A 19,482-nucleotide genomic window follows, 5' to 3' on the forward strand; every position below is an offset into this window, starting at 1 on the left:
GGGATGGGTATTTAGGGGTATAGCGCGCCCCCTGCACCGCGCTATACCCCACGTGTCAGATACCCAGGTATAGCGCGGATCAGGGGGCGCGCTATACCCACGTGTCGCCAGATCATCGTATATCGCGGGGCAGGGGGCGCGTTTTACTGCTACGGGTGTTAGATCGGGAAATATAATATGACCGGTGTTAGATCGCTAAATATACCGATCACGGTGATTTATTGGGAAAATTGCCTTATTATACACGTTATATCGGATAATTAGTTTATTTTAGTTATGCTAACAATTAATTGATCTAGTGGATGAGGTATAAAATTCTTTGAGTAAGGTCAAGAATTTGAATTTCAACATTTTGTGAACGAAGTAAATTGGATTAGGAGATCAACACCGTCTCTACATTACCGAAGCCAAATTAATCGATTAATGGACCAGATTCAGATAGTTACCCCAATGCAAATGGATTGAACCAAATAGTACTTATTTACGTATACTGCATATGCTAGAGGAGCTCTTCCCTTGGCTAATTATGCCTTTCATATTGACTACAAACCAAGCGAGACTTTGTTCACAAATTTGTAAAACATTCTTGAGTACATGCTCTTAAAGGGCCATGGGACAACTTCTCCAAGTCTTATGGTACAATTCAATACGATATAAATTTATCAAGTTTCCTATAACATAAAGGGTAAAGAATTCAAATGGTCCCTCGATTATATGATACTGTTTTATTAAGCCCATCGACTACTAAAAATTACAAAATGATCCTCTGACTATGTAGTGTTGCTTTGTTGAGTCCTCGACTATTAAAAGTTACAAAATGGTCATCCGGCTATTTATTATGCTCGAGACTCATCCTTTTATGTTGAAAAATTGCACTTGTTTAAGATGGATGTTAACGTGATGACTGAGATATAATAGTCATTTTAGATTTTGGGACGAAATTTTATCATATTACAGTCAATAAGTTAACATTCAACTCAGAATATCATCTATTTTTTAATGAAAAAGATCAGTTTGAACGTAATGAAAAATATGTGACCATTTTATAACTTTTAATAGTCGAAAACTCAACAAAACAACTCTCCATAGTCAAATGACTATTTTATTACTTTTAGTAGTCAAAACTTAATAAAATAGTACCAATATCATTTTTCTTTACCCTAATATAAAATATATAATAAAAAGATAAAATATGTAAATAATTTGTATGTTTTCAAATCCCTTAGCTATGATATGTTGGACGAAAACAAGGGGTAATTTTTTTTATTAAATGTAACGTCAATATCGTTAATTTTTATATGAAAAATTAATTTTTTATTTTTGTAGTCGGTGAATCTTTTGTAAATTTTTCATATTCCGGCAACTCAATAAAAATATTCAATAATCCGATTATTTAAAATTAGGTGACCTATTCTCATATGTAATGGGTAAGGGGAGGTAGGACAGTTCCGGCAATCAGAATTATGAATTGCCTACCGTGGGACTCGATCCCACGACCACAAGGTTAAAAGCCTTGTGCTCTTACCAACTGAGCTGGACGGGCAATTCATCCATAGATTATTTATATTTCATATTTTATTTATATAAAATTTGATAAATTTATATCGTATTTAAATTATACAATCGTAACATATTTAAAATTATCAAATAATGAGAATCATTGTATAAGCGAAGCGACAAGAGAGATTGTCGTTCTTTCTAGTTATCTTAAATTTGAGTAATGTGTTTGTATGATGTGTGTGCACTGTCAATACCTAAGAAAAATTAAATTAGTTTTTCGCTCAACTCGATTGACTACTCACTTAAAATACAATAAATATTTCATTAATACATATATTTTACATTTAATATTTAATAAAATTAACAAATTTGATTTAAAATTTAATTATTAGGTTTATCATGTCGGCAACTTGAGTTTTTATTATTTTAAATTAAATTTTATTTTTTTTCTTGAAAAAATTGTTTTGACATTTGAATTGATGCCCCTTTGACATCAATTAATTTTGTCAATCAAGCAAATATTAATTCATTAATTAATAATTAAAATTGATGGTATTTTGTTTGATCAAAGCATACATAAATCCATTAATTATTTCATTGATAAGGCTTTGGTTCGGTTGTGCTTTCATCTTCAACATCCAAATCGATGGTACGATTATAAATAAGTTCATAATTGTAATCATTAATAATGTATACTTTCAAATAGGGTCCCTCAACATAGTTTTTGATCCATCTTAATCTTAACTCGATCCGAGTATAATACTTTTTCATCCGTCATTTGATCTGATTTAGAATTACGAAATTTTATTTGATTTAAAGTTTGACTTAATTTTTAAGGTCAAATCTTGAACCTAGTCCAACACACATATAAGTTTTGATTTTTATTAGAGGAATTAGGGACTTATTTGAAAAAAATATAAGGAGAGATGTTATAGAAATTATCTTTAAGTATATAAAATCAATTATACTATTACTCTTGGATCGAATTAAGTATTTATCATCATAAATCTCAATCCGTACATGTAACATTGGAAAAATTAATATATATTTTAGGGTAAATTACACTTTTAATACCTACATTGTCAAATTTGATATGTTTTAGCATCTAAACTTTTAATTTTTTCAAAACCATACCTAACGTTTGGTTTTCATTTCATTTTAGTACCCGCCGTTAAAAACTTAAAGAATTTAGTACCTAACTATCAGTTTTGATTCGTTTTAGAACCTAAACTTTTAATCTTTTCAAAACTTAACATTAAATTTTGAACGAGTACCAAAATGAAACAAAAACTAATTTTTTAACAATGAGTACTAAAATGAAACAAAAACTAAACTTTAGGTACGATTTAAAAAAAATGAAAGTTTAGGTATTAAAATGGATGAAAACTAATAATTTAGGTATTAAACACATAATTTATCCTATATCGTAAAAGATTGTTCGATTCATGAATTCATAATATATTTATAGAAATTATAAATAATTCACATGAAGTTCGAATATAAAGATTCAAATCACTTTGGCTAAGTTACTTAAATCCGTGATCTCTAAAATGAAATTGATTCATTTAATTAATGAGGTAAATTGATTCGTGCTTTTATTTAAAATATATTAAAATTAATAAATTTTAAATTAAATTTAAATGAAAATATTATGAAATTATGATTAAATCAATCCAATCTATTTTTTTCTCATTTATTTATTGTTTGTTTTTTTAACTTAAAACTTAATATCAAATAAAACTTAATTCAAATAAAATCAACTTTGTTTATTTTAGTATCTCGTCGTTAAAAATTTAATGCGTTTATATCTAAACTATTAGTTTTGGCCCGTTTTAGTACCTAAACTTCTAATCTTTTTCAAAACTTATTGTTAAATTTTGAACAGGGTACTAAAATGAAAAGAAAAAAAACTTTAGGTATGGTTTTAAAAAATTAAAAGTTTAAATACTAAAACGGACCAAAATTGATAGTTTCAGTACTAAATGTGTAATTTACTCTTTTTTAAATCATTTCTGCAACTTCTTGAAACCCTAGTTTTTGCAAGCAGCAGGGGAATTCATGAATACAAAAACCAGAAAACTCACTCTCCTTTTCTATAAATGAAAATATCTTAGAGATGTTGAAGGAAAATACAGAATTTTATGTATATTGGAAGGAAATTTAATTAAACCAAGCAGCTGCAGTACATTCTCGAGGACCACTTTTTCTCTCATTTTCCTAGTTGCCAATCACGTTGCAGATTAGCCGCTGGATCAATTCATCATCTGATCATCGAGCTCATCAAAGTTTCAAGCAGTATAAATATAAATTACAAATGTTGTAATACGAGTGGACCATCTTATCTCCCTTTCCTTTTCCATTTACGGTTAGTTTCGCTTTCATGAAATGATAGATACCACAACCCTAATCCTATTGCAGATTCCTTCTTTATATATATATATATATGTGTCGACGACATTATTATTAATAATCAGGTAAAGTTTGCTTTTAGTAAATAAATTGTTAGTTTTAGTTCGTTTTAATATTTTATTTTTTTCCACATCCAACGTTTAGTTTTTGTTTCCTTTGGGTACCCTCGTTAAAAACTTAACATTAAGTTTTGGGGAAAAAGTTTAGGTACTAAAACGGATCAAAACTGATAATTTAATACTAAACACTTTAAGTTTTTAAAGGTGGGTATTAAAATGAAATAAAAGCTAAACATTAAGTATAATTTTGAAAAAAAATGAAAGTTTAAATAATAAAACAACCAAAACTGCTAAAAACTAAAGTTTATAAATCTTCCATATATAGTAGTTTGTGCTCGTTTACTAACATAAATAAATGAGTATGAACAAATTTTTATGTTCTTTTAATAAATGATAGAATACAAACATAAATGTGTTCAGTTCGTTTATATTTACGAACAAACTCATTGGTTATTTACTCGTTTTCCTAGTTCCCCTTTTCCTTTTATTTTGGGTAAATTACATTTAGTACTAAACTATCATTTTGATTTTCTTAAGTACCTAACTTTTTTTTTTAAAACCATACATAAAGTTTAGTTTTTGTTTCATTTTAGTATTATGTTCAAAATTTACGTTAAGTTTGCAAAAAAATTGAAACTTTAAGTACTAAAACAACCAAAATTGATAGTTTAAGTACTAAACTCGTTAAGTTTTTAACGATAGGTACTAAAATGAAGCAAAAACTAAACGTTACATGATTTTTAATTTTTTTAAAGTTTAGGTACTAAAACAGACAAAATTGATTGTTTAAGTACTAAATGTAGTTTACCTATTTTTTACGTTTTAAAAATTGATGAAGGTAGGAAAATTAAATTGAACACATTGTGAATTTTAGAGTTCAAACTACGAAGGCTAAGAGCTTAAGGAGTAGTTGTGTAATTTTATCATTTTTCTAAACATATAAACGAACATGTTGACTAACGTTAAACAAATATGTTCGCGAATGCTAAACGAACCGAACACGAACACCTTCAAAAATAATAAATAAACATGAATACGATATTAACGAACACGAATCGAACATAAATACCTTCGCAAAAAACAAATGACACAACCTTTTCGATTAAGCTATATTTTACAACCCTAATCTTATCCAAAAGGATTCACGTCGACATATACTGCACGACCATCACGACAAGTTGCATCCTTCAACACCTGTATCTTACAATGATCATACGATGAAGCAAGTGGGCCAAATGGGGATTGTACCAAAACCAGAAGGATTGAATCTGGAAAAAAGAAAAGAAAGAAAAAACAGCAGTACCAATCATAAATATATTTTTCTCTTTATTAGGAAATTTGATCCCCCCACACACACACACACACATATATATATATATATCATAATTATTACATACATAGTGGTGGGCAAAGGCAAGATGGAAATGCCATGATTCTTTCAAACAACCATTCCATGGTTCCCTATGCACATGTGAAAGTAAAAGCCCTTTGTGCATATGAAAGTGACACTCACTGCAAACCCAATTTGATGCAAAAGTACAAGAGAGTTTTGTTTCACAGAATCTCAACCCACACTAGGGTTAAACACAAGTGATAGAAAATCTGCAACTACTTCTTTCACTCAATCTTCTCCATATATGGAGTTGCATGCATGAACCTAAAGGCATGCTTGAGTATTTAAAGTTCAATTTTGAGATAATTCGAAATGATATAATTTTGAGATATTTGACTCAAAATTAGGGGTGTAAATGAATAGAGTGTTCGGTGAATTGTTCGTGAACCGTTCATATAACGTTCATTTATGTTTGTTTGTTAAGCTAAATAAACGAGTATGAACAAAATTTTTTATGTTCATTTAATGAACAAATGAACACGATCTGCTCGTGTTCGGTTCGTCTATGTTCACAAACAAGATCGTTTATGAGCTTTTTATTTATATTCACGAACAAACTTGTTTATCCGGTTCTCCTTCTCCTTGTTTTTTACATTTTAAATATTGGTGAAGATAGTGACTAAATTAAATACATGATAAAAATTAAAATTCAAGCTATGAATTTTAAAGAGTTTAAGCACCAATAGCATAATTTTATCATTTTTCTTTAAAACTAAAAGTTGAACATACAAACTAACACTAAATAAACATATTTGTAAACATATAAACGAATAATCTCGTGAACATATAAATGAATACGTACATGAACATATAAATGAGCATGTTCATGAACATTAAACGAACACGAACACCTTCAAAAATAAATAAACGAACATGAACCAAACATGAACATCTTCGAAAATAAACAAACGATACGAATATAACATTACCCGTTTAAGTTCGATTCATTTACACCCCTACTTAAAATATCCAAATCGCCTTTATTGAACCATTTCAAACCCTGTTAGTGATGATTTTGAAAGGTCCCTTTTTCCTGGTTTTTTAAAAGAAGTCGGATGATCAATGGACAAGAAAACTATATAATATTGATTATGAAATCTATGATGTTATATATAACATATAGGGTAAAACTTGGAAGACAATTCTATGTGCTGCCCTTGACTTTACTTCCTGCATGCTTACAGTTCTTGGTTGGGTGGAAATGGGCCTAATTTTAGGCAATGAAAAAGGTGAAAGGATATCAGTGTCTTTGTGTCAAATGATAAGACGTAAAGGACTACTTGTAATTTTCAATAGAAAAATTTAATAAAACAATATTATATATAATCAATAGATTATTTGTATATTTTACCTTAAAGTTTTATTCTTTATTTTTAAATTTAATTTGATTTAATTCGAATATAATTGAGTATTTTGATAATCAAATATATATATATATATATATTTAGAAGGATGAGAAAGAGAAAAAAAGAAGGGTATAGAATTAGGATGGGCATGATGCCTGAATCTGACGGGTTCTGACTCGATCTGATCTAATATGGTCAGATTTTTTTAAAAAAAAATTTAGGTTCGGCTCGAGTTTTTTCAAAGTTATGTTTGAGTCGGTTGAGTTTGGATTTAGGGTGAAAAATATCCACCCTGAGCTAGCTGAAAAAATTATAATTTTATCTTTATATTTAGGATAATTGTAATAATACCCCTCTATATTATTTTCTTTCAATTAAATCCGTGTTTTTTATTGAATAAAAATAATATTTTTAAATAAATATATTATTTTGGGTCGGTTCGGATTAGTTCGGATTTTATTTCAAAAAATCAGGTTGAATTCGGGACAGATGGAACGAATGTATTTTTTGGATCGGATTCGAGTCAGTAGAAGATTTAAAATTTTCGAATCAATAGGATGACCAAAAATCTAACCCAATACGACCCATGCACATCCTATATTGAATTGATTGAGGGGAAATATTTTGGGAGTATTTAACTAATTAATTAAAGTTAAGCAATCTGCACTTTTCATCTGCTGAATAAAGCGGTGTTAGTTGCATTGCCTAGACTTTTATAGACTCTAGGTTGTAGGTGACTTATACCCAAAGCAACTTTTCAAAGTCGGAGAGTTATTCTATATTTTTAGTTTGTGTAGTCGTATCTGTATAAGATATATTCATCGATTGATTTATATTAAAATTTATAAATATCCATATGAAAGCAAGGACCAAATCGAATTTATTAAAGTAAAGGGATGGAACTTGCAATTAGACCAATTTGCTAAGCACCACGTTTAGAAGGGACCATATATATATATATATATGACCATATATATATATAAAGTACAGAGCATGCAGGCAAGTGTGAAAGTAAGTGTAATCCCTTTCGAAGCTTGCATGTGGCATTTTGCAGTTAGAATTGTTCGATGAAGCAAACCAAACAGGCTTGAAGTCTCTGTCATAATGTCTTGTAAATCAAAAGTAGATTCTCTGTATGCATCTGGTCTGGTCTCCCGTGTAAGAGAGACATCAAATCACCAACTGAAAGTAATTGGTTCGGTATATATAATGAGCAAAGCCTTGAAGCAAGAATTAGGGTTTATGATGGTGGTGGTGATGATGATCATGGTGGTGTTGTCAGATGATCGTTGGTTTGGTTTGGTGTGTTACTGTTATAGTATTAAACTGCAGTCATAATATAACGGTTTTGGAGTTCACCGTGACGTAATATTGATGTAACGTGATCCTTAACAAACTCTGGTATGAGAAGGTCTCGATTCGAACTCAGAAAGGCACACCATAGGGTGAAGAATCGTTACAATGTTGGTGTACATGTAATGAGGACAATACTTGCAGCTACAGATATAAAAAAATGGGAGACTAAGACATGGTGTTCACCAGGAATCATGATTCATGGCAGTACAACAGGATCGATTCCCCATATGTCCCTGGCATATTCATGTATTGTACGGTCACTGCTGAACTTGTACGAGCCAGCCGTGTTCAATATCGACATTTTCGTCCATCTCTGTTCGAAAAATATATACGAATGATGAATTGAATTCGAGTTCGAATAACATTGAACATGATAATTGTTGTCACAAAGCCTATCTTACATACCAAGACAGCATATGCAAGAGTTACCTTTTGGCCTCTGTATGCCTCATCGACCTTTTCTCGGCACTAGATGTAACTCGGAAATTCTTTTCCGACGAGGAAATAATCGGCACGGGTAAACTTCGTTTCCTTCCAAGGATCCCATCAGTTCTTCATAGCTGTAGGGACCGAAACACCGGTTCTTACGTATGCCTTCACTTCCTCAAACCTTGGGTCTGGCACAAACTGTGATAAGAGATCAAACAAAATATTAGTCTTTGTTATGCCACATTCTCATCTTTGCAAAATAGAAAACTAAAGGCTCACCTTTCCCTCATCTCTTTCTTTCCTTAGCCCGGCGATTTCGTGAGCCTCGTGCCGAAGAGGAAGAAGTTATCTTCTCCGACCTCTTGTCTTATTTCGACGTTAGCTCCAACTAAGGTTCCGATTAGGATGCAGCCATTCATTGCAAACTTCATGTTGCTGGTTCCACTAGCCTCCATTCTGGCCGTGCTAAGGAATTGAAACAATGTGTTAGCTAGCCAGAGAGCAATATTAATCAACCTGCAGGGGATTTATTATGCCTTGCTTGTAATTGTATGTTGTTCACCGTCATCGGTCGGATTCGAAAGTGCGAACCCTTTTCCGAGCAGCTTCCGAGTTCAATTGCTTGATGTTTAGATTAAACACAGCTACACATAAGAAGAGGAAAGAAGCCGAATGTACCATATATGCTGAGACAACTCACTACCGGGAATAAGCATTTCGGCCACACTTGCATTGTAATCAGGAACAAAACACAAACCTGACAAAAACACAGAGAACAAGATCATGGTTACAAACAAGGATCATTCTCAACATCAAGCAAGCATAAAAGGTTATATTTAGGTATGAACAGAAAATATGGCCAATATAGAAACCGACTATCTCGGATCAAAAAAGAGTTCACCATATATAATACCTTTAGAAGATCTCCTATTTCAGGATCATGGTTCACAGTATTCCCAACATCTGTGATGAACTTCACTATCCTTTTGGCTTGTACGCACGTAGCAAAAGCTTTTCCTCCAAATATGCATACTCGAGGAACGCAGCTTGCTTTTCTTTCCTCATGGCTCATTTCTTTCATTTTCTTATAGCGGTAAACTATCCCAATGATGTTCAATAACTGCCTCTTGTATTCATGGATGCGCTTTATCTGCAATTACATCCATTCGGTATACTGTTGGTTTATACTGTTGCATTCATTACTATAACTATCCGCATTCGACACTTGTATCTGCATCTCACACATATTTAGACAGGGATATAGGTATATGCAGACACAAAAGAGTGCAGCTTGGAGGAAATAACCTGCACATCGAACATTGAATCGGGATTGACGCTGTAGCCTGTTTTTTCTCTGAGGAAAGATGCAACCTTGACCTTGTTTCTTCTCTTTGCTTCCCTCCATTCAGATTGAAGATCCTTGTTATCAGCAAACTGTGGACGATTCTCGTCAGTCCTCAACTATATGAATGTAAACACTACTAATTGACTGAGAATATAGCAGGATCAAAGTGCATGGCTTTTCCCTTTGTAGCAGAAACGTTCATGTAAAGAAACTATATGAATTGGATTCTATAGTTGACGTACTAAAGCATTCGATCAAGTTAGAGTTCGGATTATGGATATACATAACTTTCGAAGTTTCGCCAATTTCTCCGCATTTACAACCCAATCTTCTGATCCAGTCCACTTGGTTATAATTTTGCTCAAATCTGGATTGCAGAAGCGGATCCATCGTCTCGGTGCTACTCCATTTGTTTTGTTTTGAAATTTCTCAGGCCACAACTGCCAAAAAGCAATATATATGTATATCAGAAGTCCTAGAATAAAACCATTGTTTCAGTATATCAAAATACAGTGAATGGGAGAGGAACATTTTGGATGGCAACCTGATAGAATTAATTGAAAACCTCATTTTTTAACTATTTCACTATGAATCTCAGCAACTCCATTCACTGCATAGCCACCAGCAACGCATAGGTTAGCCATTCGGAACATCTTGGGGAGTATTGGATTCGGCTCAATAATCGGTGGCAGTCGCACCTCATTTATCTCCTCCATGTCCTCCTCTTCCTCAAGCTGGTCCTCCTCGGCTGTAGGTTCGGTTTCTTCATCAGAAACATCATCCTCTTCCGTTGATTCTATAGCCTCAACTGAGTTTTTTTTCTGGTTCTACAAACAATTCAACTACTGACTCAGGCAACTCAATGTTATCTAGAATTCTCATTTGTTTCAGTTTTTCTTGCAACAGATCGAGATCCTCCGTGCCGTACTCATCAATAATGGTTTGAATAAGCTTATAAACAGAGTAAAACAGATGTTAGATTATGTGGAAAAGAATATGTGGTCTTAAAGATGAGAATTTCACAGTATTGCCTACAAAGCTACCTCCTCATCGATCATTCTAACGATCTCAACATGTCGAGGAAGCAATTCCTACAAAGCAATTCCTGCATCAACATGTCGAGGAAGCAATTCATGGATGCAGAAGCAGGAGCAAAGGTATCTAAAGAAGCTGCAAATCACAGCAAAACATGTAACATGAATGATTCAAATGACCAAAAACAAAGATCAACAATTCATCATGTTCAACTGCTATGAAATTTGCAGCAAGTTGTTTAAGAAAATGTGGAAGTTACCTTCTCCAGTGACTTGAGCTTCATCTTTGAGGTCCTGCTTTTGGTCACTAGAAACACTTTTAACAAAAAAATTTATCCTATAGAAAGTGAAATTTGAGCCTTTTCTGATCAAGAAAAAGTTCGGGTTTTTTGCTTTATAGTTAAAACCAATGAAAGTGGAGTGAAAACTGGTTGCAGAGAAAGGTAGAGACGCCATTGTTGTTGGTTTCACTACCCTTTCTGTTCAGTTGTAGAAAGAGTGGGTGATAATAATAAAAGAAAGAGAAACGAAATGAGTGGAAAGAGAGAGCGTTGCTTTTGTCTTCTTATCTTCAAACTTGTTGCTTCTTCTTCTTAGTCTCATACACGAGTGAAATTGTGAAACTATATAAGATTATCCATGATTATATGTAATTCCTGTGAATAAACTTATTTTTAGATCGTAATTTTCTAGGTGCCATTAACATCTTGCTTGCAGTCAAAAGCATTTGATGCTAGTAATGATGATGGTAATGAACAAATGAGGGCCATTAATGGAGATTATAACTTCATAAGCTTGTTTAAAATCAGATATTTTCTGACAAAAACTATAAGCTTGTGTTGAGATTAAGCAAAAAAACAGGATATTTTTGTCACATGGAGAAGTTGAAGAGGGGACCATCTCAACTGGAGGCTAAGACTTGTCCTAATGTAAGATATTTTGCTGAAAAAGGGAGGCAAAAGAAAGAAAGGATGTGATAGCTTCTCAAGAGAGACTTTCACACAATTAGTCAATTAACCATTAATATTACAATGGTACACTGAACATAATCTTTTGCTAAAATTAGAAAGCACAAAAGTATGTTTCCCCCCCCCCCTCAAAATGGGAAAATCCAACAGAAATTCAAACTCCAACGGTTTAAAACAAAGAGATTTCCTATAGTTTTGGAGATTATTGCAAGGGGTAAGGATTGCTCTGGTTTTTTCCGGGATGCCTACCATTTGTTTGATCAAAGATGGAGAAGATGACAAATAAATGGTAATTCGAAGTTGACAAAATGAAATTCTTACACTAACACTCTTCTCCATTTCCAAATAATTCCTTACACACAAACCCTTTTTTTGTTTTTGGGTTTGTGTTATTTTGTTTTCCTCTCCATTTTTTTGTTCAATTCCAAAGTTTTTCACTGGTACCCTTTTGTTTAATCTGCTTGTATTTGTGTTTTTTGTTGATCCCATTGCTTTGAATGTGATGAATCGTTTTTAGTTGAATTCTGGGTGCACGAGACACATTCCTTGTAGTTATTACAATTGCTTGTTTATTTCAGGTACCATTTGTTGAATAAATCACTAGACAGACAAATTTCACGGTTGACAAAATGTTTGGGTTTATGAAATCGAAGCAAAAGCCGGCTGATGCCGAGGACAACCAGAATGCGATGCCGCCTGCTAGAAGGACATCCTCCGATCCCGTGCTGTTAGCGGATTCCATGGAAGATGACACTGGCAAGGGAAAGAAAAAGCAGAGTTCGGCATCCACTAGGCCATCACCGGCAAGGAATCGCGATAAATACAAGGACGATTTCCGCGACTCCGGAGGGCTACAAGCCCAGACCACCGAAGACCTCGAAGGTTACGCCGTCTACAAGGCCGAGGAGACAACGAGTACTGTCAATAACTGCTTGAGGATTGCTGAGAACATCCGAGAGGATGCTTCAAAGACTCTTGATACTTTGCACCAGCAAGGAGAGCAAATCGAAAGGACTCATCAAATGGCTGTTGGCATGGATAAGGATTTGAGTAAGGTAAGCTCTACGTAGAATGTCTTTTGCGCGATACTCTGTGTTGTTAGCTCCACAGCTTTCCGATATAATCGCTTCGGTAGGGAATGTATTTTCCAGCATTACTATCGACAGAAGTGTTGATAATCGAAAACCAGTATCTGCAATATTCTTGTGGTCTTTTGGATCATATAATGTTATTTGATTTCCTTGTACAAGAAGGCAACTTCTTTGTAGCTCTCATTCTCATACTTAGAGTTCAAGTTTCCAATATCAGGGTGAGAAGCTTTTGAATAATCTAGGGGGTGTGTTTTCTATGCCCTGGAAACCAAAGAAGACTCGAGACATTACCGGTCCGGTGATCACCGCAGGTTTAAATTCCTTTCTTCAATGCAATTGATTTATTCGAATACTTTGCGTTCAGCATCGAATTGTGGTATGATTGGATTGTTCATTGCATTGGTTTGGTAGATGATCACAAGAAAGACAATGCCCGGAAGGGGCAGAGAGAAAAGCTGGGTCTGGCTCCTGCACCTAAGAAGGGTGGAAGCAAGACTACTTCGGAACCGGAACCGACCGATGCCATGCAGAAAGTCGAGGTAAGTACCATGACATGCCTGCAAATCTTAGTAAAATTCGATGATTGTGTTACGGTTAATCCATTGTCTAACTCCAGCTCGAGAAGAGAAAGCAAGACGATGCACTTTCTGATTTAAGTGATATCTTGGGTGATCTAAAGGGCATGGCTGTTGACATGGGAACTGAACTTGATAGGTCTGTTACTTTGCTCTTATCACATTGGCTTTACGTTTTTAAAAAAAGCTGCATTTCTTATATCCTTGCATGAAATTGGTGATTGCAGACAAAACAAAGCTCTTGATCATCTAGCTGATGATGTGGATGAACTGAATAGCCGAGTGAAGGGTGCCAATCAACGTGCAAAAAAATTGCTCAACTAAGAACAGTTGCAGAGCTTACCAAAGTTACTTTCACATACCTGCATTAAAGATGTTTTAACATTTCCTTTTCGTCCCGCCCATTCAAGGGTGAATATTTTGCTGGTTACTTTCCTGTATATGAATCACTGAACGGTGATTGAACTTGTATTCAATAGTAATGATTTCTTCCCCCATCCGACACGAACATTTGTCATCACCGATTTACTCGATTGGTTTACGTGGAATAAAACGAGTTTTTGCTTCTCCATTTCTCACATAAAATGCTTTACTTCAAACAATGAGAAAGATTGTAAACTATGGAAGTTTAGAGATACGTTAAGGCACATACCCTGTAAATAGCATGAAAGCACTATAATGACATTGCAATAGAATTGAAAATTTGAAGCGCACAGTGCATCTTTAGCTCTTCATGTCTCCTGAGTTTTCACCAAAGTCCAGTCCCTTCCCGGTATCCGAGCATGTGAAACAAAACCGAGAACATAGCCGATGAAAACCCCGAGCACCATGACACTGACACCCCAGAGATAATGTGAAAATGAGTAACGTTTTGCGTCAACCTTATGGAATGCACCAACTTTACCATTGTCGATTTCACTGCCATTAAGAACTTCCCTGATGCCAAAATCTCAACCATATCATGCACCTCACCATCATGGTTTCCTACAAATGAAAGTCTAAGTTTCTCTCTTGTAGCAACTAATCTAGTGTACCCGAATTCGCCTGCACGGTACAAAGACCTTTTGGGTTGTGGGAAGACCGGGTCGTCTGGATGGTCTGGCCTAGGCTCCCATTTTGGTTGCCAGTCTTGTCCTCCCATCCCGATCACAACAGGAACCGGTAATGCTTCCCAATCCTCCCCCTTCTGTCCCATGCTTCCACATGTGAAGTTCTTCATCGGACAAAACCTATCGTACCGATGGACATGGCCCCACAATACAAGGGTTACCTTGTTTTTCACCAACAAAGGTTCCAAGTGCTCGAACATTCTTTCTCTCAATGGGGCATCTTTACTTGCAAAGCTTGTAGTGTACATCGGTCTATGGCCTTGAAATACGAAAAAAGGGGTCTTCATCCGATCAACCGACTCGAGATCACGCCTCAGAAAGTTATATTGGTTGCTTCCTGGAAGGAAATTGGTTTCAGTTGACATGTACACAAAATGAACCGGCCCCGTATCAAAAGGAAGATCAAAAGTATGGGCGTTAAAGGATAGGTATAGTTTCAAGTTGAAGATATTCTAATACTATATACGTGGCATGTCCCACATGTTTCCCAAAAGTACAAGTAAACAAAATGATAGCGATATATAGTAGGGTAAATTACACCTTTAGCAATTAAATTATCAGTTTTAGTCTATTTTAGTACTGAAAATTTTTAATTTTTTAAAATCATACTTAAATGTTAGTTTTTGTTTTCATTGTGATTTTTTTTGAAAGTTTAGTCATCAAAACGGACCAAAATTGATAGTTTAGATATTAAACAAGTTTTTAATGGTGCATTACTAAAATGAAATAAAAACTAAATGTTAGATATGATTTTAAAAAATTTAAAATTTAAGTATTGAATTGGACCAAAAATTAATAATCTAGATACTAAATGTGTAATTTATCCTATATAGTATTGTTTTCTTTTAGCATTATCATATATGTTTTTATATTTTGTTGGGATAAACTCTCTCTCACACACAGAGTGTATATAATATTATTCAAATTTAGGGATGATAATTTAATTTAAAATTCGGTAAATTTTAATTTGAATTTTTAGGTTTAAAAATATGTTTTATTAGAAAATAAAATATTTTTCGAGTAATTTTTTTATATTTTATAGCATTTTTATATTTTTATTAAAATATTATTTCAATAAGGAATAAATCACTTTATTTCTTTGCATACCAGAAGCTTAGCATATCAACATAGGTATAAACCAATGTTATCTGAACAATACAAGATTCTCCTCAAACCTCTTGCCTTCCTGGCAAACCCTTTTTTTACTATAGTTCCAACGTTTCTTATTAATTTGAACTAATCTGAGTCGTACACTTGATTTTATTATATGAGTTCTCGATAAGAGTTTTATATACACAAAGACTCGGGAATGAGGGATGGACCTAGGCGGGGCAGTTGCCCCCTAAAAATCTAAAATTATCATATATTTTAGACTTTTTCTATGTATTTTTTATTGAAAAATTATTTTTATCTCCTAAAATTTTATAAGTTCAAGTTCGTCTCCTAAAATTTTATAAGTTCAAATTCATCCTTACTACTATAAAATCTTACCTCCATCCCTGCAATGACTCGAACCTAACACCTTATTTAAACGATATTAAGCTGTGTATTAACATTGATTAACATTTAAAATCAAAAGGAAATAATAAGTTTCTTGAGAATATTCAAACCAAGGTTTGCATGCAATGCAAAGCATATTTATCCAAAGCTTGTCTTCTTCCCATTACCACACCATGAAATCCTTTTGAGAAAGTCATCTGAAACAATGGAGACTTTGCTGAAGCCGGCGAGGTAAATTCTATTTTCCTTTCCATGCACTGACCTTTAGGAATCTGCAGAGAATAAGATTTTTGACTGATCATTTGCACCAGGGGGAGACTTTCCGGTGCCGGACAGGGCAAAACAGAAGAGTCGATCAGAAACCAAAGGATCCCACCTCAAAAAACTCAATCATTCAAACGAGGTAAGTAAAAGTAACACTGTTCTCCCCATCTATTTTTTCTAACCTGAAGATGAACAACTTCAGATTATGTTCCTTCTGCAGAGAAGAGAACCCAGAACTGGTTTCGAAGACCATTTTCAGGCAAGACGATGGCTTCGAATGATGATTCAGACCATAAACCAGACAAGTACTTGCAGTTGCAGCTGCTACATATGTAATTACCTCATCAATTGCAAAACCAAGCATCCAAGATCAGAAAAAGAGCAGCTCAGATCTTGATCCCTCGTTTATCACAGATAAGAGCAGAAAGGAAGACAAGTCATCTTCAACATCGGAAGCTGGCACTATATCCGAACAATTCTCAGGTGAAGGATCGAGAAAGGTGCCAGCAACTGATGGCAATGATGAGAAGGGACCTAAACGTGGCCCATCGTTTAGAAAATCTCTTACCTTTGCCGATCATTTGGGCATAACTAGCCTTACAGAACCGAGAAGTTCCTCTAAGCTCGAAATGCTTTCCGGTCCTACAGAAAGCACTGCAACAAAACCCCATCATCCCGCCATTAAACCACAGACGGAGAGGACGAAAGCAGAGGCCTGGGAGAAGGACGAGATGGCCAAGATCAAAGAACGGTATACGAAGTTGAAAAGCACTATACTTGCCTGGGAGGAAAAGAAGAAGAAGAAAGCCAAGACCAAGCTGTACAGAGCAGAGGTGAGATCGTTTTCCTTTCCCTAATCACAACTATTTCTTATAGACTAATAGCTTATTTCTTGGAGCACCAGCGAGGATTGGAGCGAAAAAGAGCAAGAGCCTTACTAGAATTTCAAAACGAAATGGACCATATCAAACAAGCTGTGGATGGAGAAAGATCACAGGCGGAGGCGAATCAAAAGGCAAATATAATTACTGTCAAGGAGGGAAAGAAGAAGAAGAAAGCCAAGGACAAGCTGGACCGAGCAGAGGTGAGACTTGTTTTGTCCGATTCAAACTATTTCTTAGGCACAAATTGAGCAACCTAGTAGTAAAAGAATAATTATCGTTTCTTGGAGCATCAGAGAGGATTGGAGCGAAAAGAGCACGAGCCTCGCTGAAATTTAAGAAAGAAATGGAGTATATCAAACAAGCAGTGGAAGCAGCAAGAGCACAGGCGGAGGAGAAGCAGAGAAATGATGAAGTTCGAGCAAAGGAAAGGCAAATATAATTAGAACGACGGGAGACATTCCCAGGACCTGCATCTGCTGCTGAATATATCCTATGTATTGTAATCAAAGATTCAAATAACGGTTACCTTCGTCTTTTTAGTCATATAATAACCATCGCGAAGACCCGACCACAATTCCAGGGGGAAAAAACAGAACCTTCAATGTGTTTTCAAGTCATACTTCGTTACATGAAGCTGAAAGATTTTCATTTCGAACCATAAAGCTCCAATACCTTTAAAGTGAGAAAGAACATCTCATGAGATTATTTCTCTAACCAGCCTACTCAACGAAAAATTATTAGATGTATTCGGCTCACCATATTATTTGTGGTCTCACCTGATAATATGTTTTATTCACATATTTCCTACATGTAAATATTGAGTGAACAGTTATTTTACAATTATTTTAAAATTAATTAATGTGATTTATTGTGATCATAAATAACATGGTAAGTCAGGTTCATGAAATAATTTCTCATATTCAACCACTTTTTCCTTCTAATGTGAAGCAGATCAAATAAACCAAGACACGCCGAGATCGAGAAAAATTATCATCCCTATACTCACTTACCTAATCCTCATGTTTTCCTATTAAAGGTGGTAAACTACGTATTTATACCTGAATCATCAATTTTAGATTGTTTTAGTACTTAACTTTTAATTTTTTCAAAATAATATAATGTTTAGTTTAATTTTATTTTAGTATTCGCGATAAAAACTTAATGCGTTTAGTACCTAAACTATAAGTTTTGGTTCGTTTTAGTACATAAACTTTTATTTTTCAAAACTTAACATTAACTTTTGAACAAATACTACAACAGAATGGGGCTATAGCGGTGCAAGAAACGCCGTTAAAACTAACGCTGCAAACATCGGCGTTTGTAAATAAAAAAGCCGCAATAGGTTCATATATTTAGCGCGTTTTTCTTACAAATGCCACAATAGGTTCAAGCATTTAGCGGCGTTTTCTTATAAATGCCGCAATAGGTAGGTAATTTAGTGACGTTTTCCATTGAAAACGCCACAATTATGTAGTCCATTAGTGGCTTTTTTTATCTAAAAACGCCACAAATGAAACATGTTTGGTAAATGTTATTTTCAGCTATTTATTACCCAAATTTAATTGATGTACAATATCCAATAACAACAACCTTAAAATATAATTACGAGTCGAATTAAGTAAAAATAGTTTACATAAATAAATCAAAGTTAACGAACATTAAAGTCTGCAAGCAAATTCCTCTCAACTCTCGCAAGTTCAACCTATGTTATATCCACAATCTATGAGTCTTCATTGGTCCTTCATAGAGAGAGGAAGTAAAAAAAACAGTTTTCCTTGTTTGATGAATCATCGTTAAGTTTTTCCTCCGTCTAAATTGTAAATGGAGAACCTCTTTTCACCAATTTCACCAAATAAATCTTCTAGTTCCGGGTCTCCAAGAAGACTACTTGTACACTTCAATGCTTTCAAAACGCCGCTAAAAACACTAATTTCTTTTTTATTTTGGAAGTCCTACATGGATGGAAGAATAAATTAAACTTTTACAACTCATGCAGACAGAACATACAAACACCTAAAGGTATTATCATAATTATCGTACATGCAACATGGCAATCAAGTTTCGTAGCTAATTGATCACAAACTCAAATCTTACTTGATGCGTTTCAAATTAAAAGGACTTGGTAATGATGAAAGGTTCACTTTGGACCTTTAAGAGCAGGTCAGGTTTGAATAGAAAAAAACAAGGCAGAGAGTGGGAGAGGAATAAATTATTATACAA

At 34.2% G+C, this 19,482-nt stretch overlaps 2 protein-coding genes, 1 non-coding gene and 2 pseudogenes across 3 annotated transcripts; 2 read left to right on the forward strand and 3 right to left on the reverse strand.

The window, feature by feature from the left end:
• Positions 1-1,469: 1,469 nt before the first annotated feature.
• Positions 1,470-1,543, reverse strand: TRNAK-UUU. Its single transcript has one exon. It is a non-coding gene; the product is annotated as a tRNA-Lys (tRNA).
• Positions 1,544-7,018: 5,475 nt separating this feature from the next.
• On the reverse strand, positions 7,019-11,327 carry LOC120211126 (annotated as a pseudogene).
• A 1,088-nt stretch (positions 11,328-12,415) lies between these two features.
• Positions 12,416-13,881, forward strand: LOC120211119 (putative SNAP25 homologous protein SNAP30). Its single transcript, XM_039209739.1, has 5 exons — positions 12,416-12,894; positions 13,148-13,241; positions 13,342-13,469; positions 13,547-13,644; positions 13,733-13,881. Exons 1-5 carry the CDS (start codon positions 12,469-12,471, stop codon positions 13,827-13,829), a joined length of 843 nt encoding a protein of 280 aa, XP_039065670.1. The 5' UTR covers positions 12,416-12,468; the 3' UTR covers positions 13,830-13,881.
• A 227-nt stretch (positions 13,882-14,108) lies between these two features.
• On the reverse strand, positions 14,109-15,003 carry LOC120211115 (annotated as a pseudogene).
• A 1,227-nt stretch (positions 15,004-16,230) lies between these two features.
• LOC120211121 (remorin 1.4-like) lies at positions 16,231-17,924 on the forward strand. The gene is made up of 5 exons (XM_039209742.1): positions 16,231-16,345; positions 16,426-16,517; positions 16,599-17,211; positions 17,283-17,462; positions 17,556-17,924. Exons 3-5 carry the CDS (start codon positions 17,008-17,010, stop codon positions 17,589-17,591), a joined length of 420 nt encoding a protein of 139 aa, XP_039065673.1. The 5' UTR covers positions 16,231-16,345; positions 16,426-16,517; positions 16,599-17,007; the 3' UTR covers positions 17,592-17,924.
• Positions 17,925-19,482: the final 1,558 nt, after the last annotated feature.

This window comes from Hibiscus syriacus, unplaced genomic scaffold (genome assembly GCF_006381635.1).
Source record: "Hibiscus syriacus cultivar Baekdansim isolate YM2019G1 unplaced genomic scaffold, ASM638163v2 tig00109958_pilon, whole genome shotgun sequence".
Taxonomy (NCBI): domain Eukaryota; kingdom Viridiplantae; phylum Streptophyta; class Magnoliopsida; order Malvales; family Malvaceae; genus Hibiscus; species Hibiscus syriacus.

Bases quoted from the DNA above. Each gene is read 5' to 3' on its own strand.
- LOC120211119 (XM_039209739.1), top strand. From the start codon at position 12,469: ATGTTTGGGTTTATGAAATCGAAGCAAAAGCCGGCTGATGCCGAGGAC. The intron at 12,895-13,147 runs GTAAGCTCTACG...TTCCAATATCAG, and splicing joins TGGATAAGGATTTGAGTAAG to GGTGAGAAGCTTTTGAATAA. The intron at 13,242-13,341 runs GTTTAAATTCCT...TTGGTTTGGTAG, and splicing joins CGGTCCGGTGATCACCGCAG to ATGATCACAAGAAAGACAAT.
- LOC120211121 (XM_039209742.1), top strand. From the start codon at position 17,008: ATGCTTTCCGGTCCTACAGAAAGCACTGCAACAAAACCCCATCATCCC. The intron at 17,212-17,282 runs GTGAGATCGTTT...TTGGAGCACCAG, and splicing joins CCAAGCTGTACAGAGCAGAG to CGAGGATTGGAGCGAAAAAG. The intron at 17,463-17,555 runs GTGAGACTTGTT...TTGGAGCATCAG, and splicing joins ACAAGCTGGACCGAGCAGAG to AGAGGATTGGAGCGAAAAGA.